The sequence below is a fragment of the Dendrobium catenatum genome, unplaced genomic scaffold (genome assembly GCF_001605985.2).
Source record: "Dendrobium catenatum unplaced genomic scaffold, ASM160598v2 original_scaffold_62511, whole genome shotgun sequence".
In the NCBI taxonomy this organism is placed as follows: Eukaryota; Viridiplantae; Streptophyta; class Magnoliopsida; order Asparagales; family Orchidaceae; genus Dendrobium; species Dendrobium catenatum.
In genome coordinates, this window is record NW_021380961.1 from 257549 (window position 1) to 261446 (window position 3898).

General features: G+C 36.6%; 1 protein-coding gene across 1 annotated transcript; it reads left to right on the forward strand.

Annotated features, from left to right (window-relative positions):
- The first annotated feature begins 360 nt into the window (after window positions 1–360).
- On the forward strand, window positions 361–3659 carry LOC110099552. Its single transcript, XM_020826748.1, has 2 exons — window positions 361–541; window positions 3082–3659. The coding sequence occupies exons 1-2, from the start codon at window positions 361–363 to the stop codon at window positions 3657–3659; spliced, it is 759 nt and encodes a 252-aa protein (XP_020682407.1).
- Window positions 3660–3898: the final 239 nt, after the last annotated feature.

A 3898-nucleotide genomic window follows, 5' to 3' on the forward strand; every position in this document is an offset into this window, starting at 1 on the left:
TCCTAGAGTATTCGCGGCGGTAGAGAAATATATGATTTAACGTCTTAGCATTGTACGAAGATCTAGCACACACACACAAAAAGAGAGGGTGTAGCATTCATCAGAGAACACAATATTTTTTACGTGGAAAACCCGGAAAGGGAAAATACCACGGGGCCTAGCCCAGTTGAAGATGATTCCACTAAAATTTGAAGAAAGTATAATGGTCTGATTTTGTCCTCGACTAGATTACAAATATCAACTGAGAGTTTTACAAAAGTCCAACGTCACTCCACTGTCAAGTGGTGGTCCGGCGGCACTCCGATGTCATGCGGTGGATCGGTAGTGGCACTTTAGTGTTAGGGGATACTTCAGCTTCGGATGGCAATTCGGCGTCCCTTGGTGGTCCGTCGGTGGTGCGATAAAACTACGGCGGTGTTGCGGCAGCACTCTGGCGTCCCTTGGTGGTCCGGCGGTGGTGCGGCAAGACTACGATGGTGGTGCGGCAGCACTCCGACGTCCCTTGGTGGTCCGGCGGTGGTGCGGGAAGACTACGTCTGTGGTGCGGCAGCACTACGGCGTCCCTTGGTGGTCTAGTGGTAGTGCGGCAAGACTACGGCAGTGGTGCGGCAGCACTCCGGCGGTGGTCGAGGAGGAGCTAGGCGGCAGGAGCTTTCTTCTTTCTCTTCCTTCTTCTATCTTGGCTTCTCCCCCCTTTCATGAGGAATGAGGGGTCTATTTATAGATTTTCTGGAGTGGCATAGCTTGTAAATAGGTGTGAGATCAGGGGAAAATAGGGAGTGGCTGAATGGATGGCCGATATTGAATCTCGTGATCATGCACCGTTTGTTGGACATTTGAAGGCCTTAGTGATGTCAGAATTCAACGATCTTCGGCTCGTTGGATTTTTCTCGTCGAGCCGTTCGATTCGAGTACAAGCTCGTTAAAATCGGAGATCGTTTGGTAACTCAAATTGTGATTCGAACCTTCCAACAGCGCTTCGGGTCCTTGATTTGGATCCATTTGGGCTCGGATTGGGTTGAATTTGGTGTCGTTAGATACGTATTTCCGAGACGCTCGGTTTGACTATAAGCTCGCTGAAATTGTTGTTCAGGTGCTTCCAGATTTAATTTTTGAAAATTTCCAACTCTATTTTTCCTCAAGATTCGTGCTGGATCAAGCTTATTTTTTTGGTAACGTATAAGTTGCCCCCCTATTTTCGGACGTGAAAGCTTATATAGTCCGAAAATATATATATTTGAATCTTTTTGAACTGCTTATGACTGATAATCATCTATTTAAGTAAAAATGATACTTCTATTGAACAATTTTGACATATATATACGAAAGTATATGTAATAAAATGTTCTCTGTGTGTGTGCTGGATATCCGTGCAACGCTAAGACGTAAAATTATAACTCTATCGCCGCGTATATTCTAGCCCGCAACAATGGTAATTCCCCATTGCCTTTTACAATTGCAGGGGAAGGACAATCTATTGTACTTATAAGCTTTAGCTACTCAGAGACTTCATGATTGGGTTGTTGGAAAATTTCTATAAGTGGGCTCATATACTTATACATATAAATAAAGTATTATACATTATACGCTATCTGAAATTAAGCCAATTAAATTCGTGATCTATTTAAGTATTAAATAATTATTTGGCTTATGTGGCATCTCAATTAAATTTTGTATGAAATTAATTTGTGTAGAGGCCGGGTATTTATTTTAGTTTAATGATGGGCTGAAATAAAAGAAATACACTTAAAGTATAAAAGGTCGTGGTCCCCAGTTTAAGCGGAGGAGTTCTGATTTCTCTCATTTCTCATCTTGAGTGAAAAGAAGGGGTCTCTCGCTCTCTTGGAGAACGCCGCTCTAAACGTGGAAGACCGAAAACCTTAATTCTGCATTTCAATGGATTCAGGTATGCTTCCGAAAATTCTCCTCGAAGATTTGGCATGTGTTTCGGAGATGATCGAATTATTTTTTCATCTCCATGAAATCCTAACAAGTGGTATAAGAGCCCGGTTGTCATGTTAAATTAACGAGAAATGATTTTCTATAATCATGTTATTGACTAGTTGAGTTTTTTGGTCACTAGCGATCTTCGTTTGAGAGTTTTCATATGCAGAGATTCTGATTTCTCAGCATAAATTTATTGCCGTAATTTTCAAGACTATTTTATTTATGTTATTTAATAAGTTTTGAGAAATTCAGAAACTTTTATATGAATAACAATTCAGTCGTTTGTTAATTGTTAACGGTTCATTATCAAATTTGTTATTCGTTTTTCTTTGAAGACGATAGAAGAAGATGAACGAACAGTTATTTTTTTTTTAATTTGCAGTTATTATAATACGAAACGACACAATATTTGTGAACCGTTGCTTTGTTTGAATGGAATCATTTAGTTCACTTTCCATCATAATTTGAAACTGTCAAATTATATAAAGTTTATGTAACTGCAAGTGTACTCTTATTATTTTCCATAAAAGGACATAAAGCATTAATGGTCCTTTAATATTATGAATGACATCACGTACAGTACTCATTAGAAATTTTATTATATATTAATTTCTTACATTTAATCATCTTCACTATATAGTATTTGTTTTCAATGGATTAAGTTCTGTTGGGTTACTTTTCCATTGTATGTGAATTGATGTAATGGTTGTGAATTTTTTTATTAATATAATTATTCATTAATTCAGAATTAAATTAAATTGAAATAATATGTCATCAAAGTGACCTCTATTAAATCAATTTATTTAATTTAAAATTAATTGAATAATGCTAAGGAATTTTTCTAGTCTATGCAAAAATTAATCAGCCCAAAGGAAGATTATTTTTGGCCGGACTCTAAAGATATAGTTATAAATATGTGATAATTTAAATTATTCATGCATATAGTAAGTCGGTCCAAAGAAAGGCTTATTATTGACAGAATTTATTATCAATATTTATTTACTATAATTTAAGAGTACCATTTACAAATTATAATTTTTGTCCAAAGACTAAATTATGATGTTGTGTTATGTATCTTATAAAGGGCCCACCATATACTGTTGCTAATTGTGAGTTAATTTTGTTCTTTTTCAGTTAATGTTTCTTCTATATCTGCCAATTTGAATAACATTCTAGTGCTTAATGGCTCTAATTTTAAGAAATGGAAAGATCACATTACTATTGTTCTTGGGTATATGGATCTAGACTATGCGATTCGGACTGAACGCCCTCCTGCCCTTACTGAGGAAAGCACTATTGAACAAAGGGCAAATTTTGAAAAGTGGGAGCGTTCAAACCGTATGAGTCTAATGATCATGAAACACTCAATTTTAGATATCATCAGGGGTGCAATGCCTGAGGAGGAAAATGCTAAGAAATTCCTAAGCCAAATAGCAGACCGTTTCGTAGGCTCTGAAAAGGTCGAAATAAGCACTATTCTTAGTAAACTTGTTTCAATGCGGTATAAAGGCAAAGGGAATATAAGAGAGTACATTATGAAAATGTTTAATCTTGTTACAAGACTAAGAGCATTAAAGTTAGAATTGTCTGATGACATTCTTGTGCATCTAGTTTTAATCTCTCTTCCTGCACAATTCTGTCCTTTTAAGATTACTTACAATACTCAGAAGAAAAAATGGGCTCTTAATGAGCTCATTGCTCAGTGTGTGTAAGAGGAAGAAAAATTGAAACAAGAAAAAATGGAAAGTGCTCACTTGGCTTCTTCCTCTCATGATTTTGCTACCAAAAGGAAAAGGGATTATAATGTTAAAAGAGCTGTAGATAAAGGGACTTCACAACCTAAAGTGCAAAAGAAGCAAGATCAAGTTATTACTTGTTTCTTCTGTAAGAAGGTTGGTCATGTGAAGAATGATTGTCCAAAATATGCTAACTGGCTCGTCAAAAAGGGTAA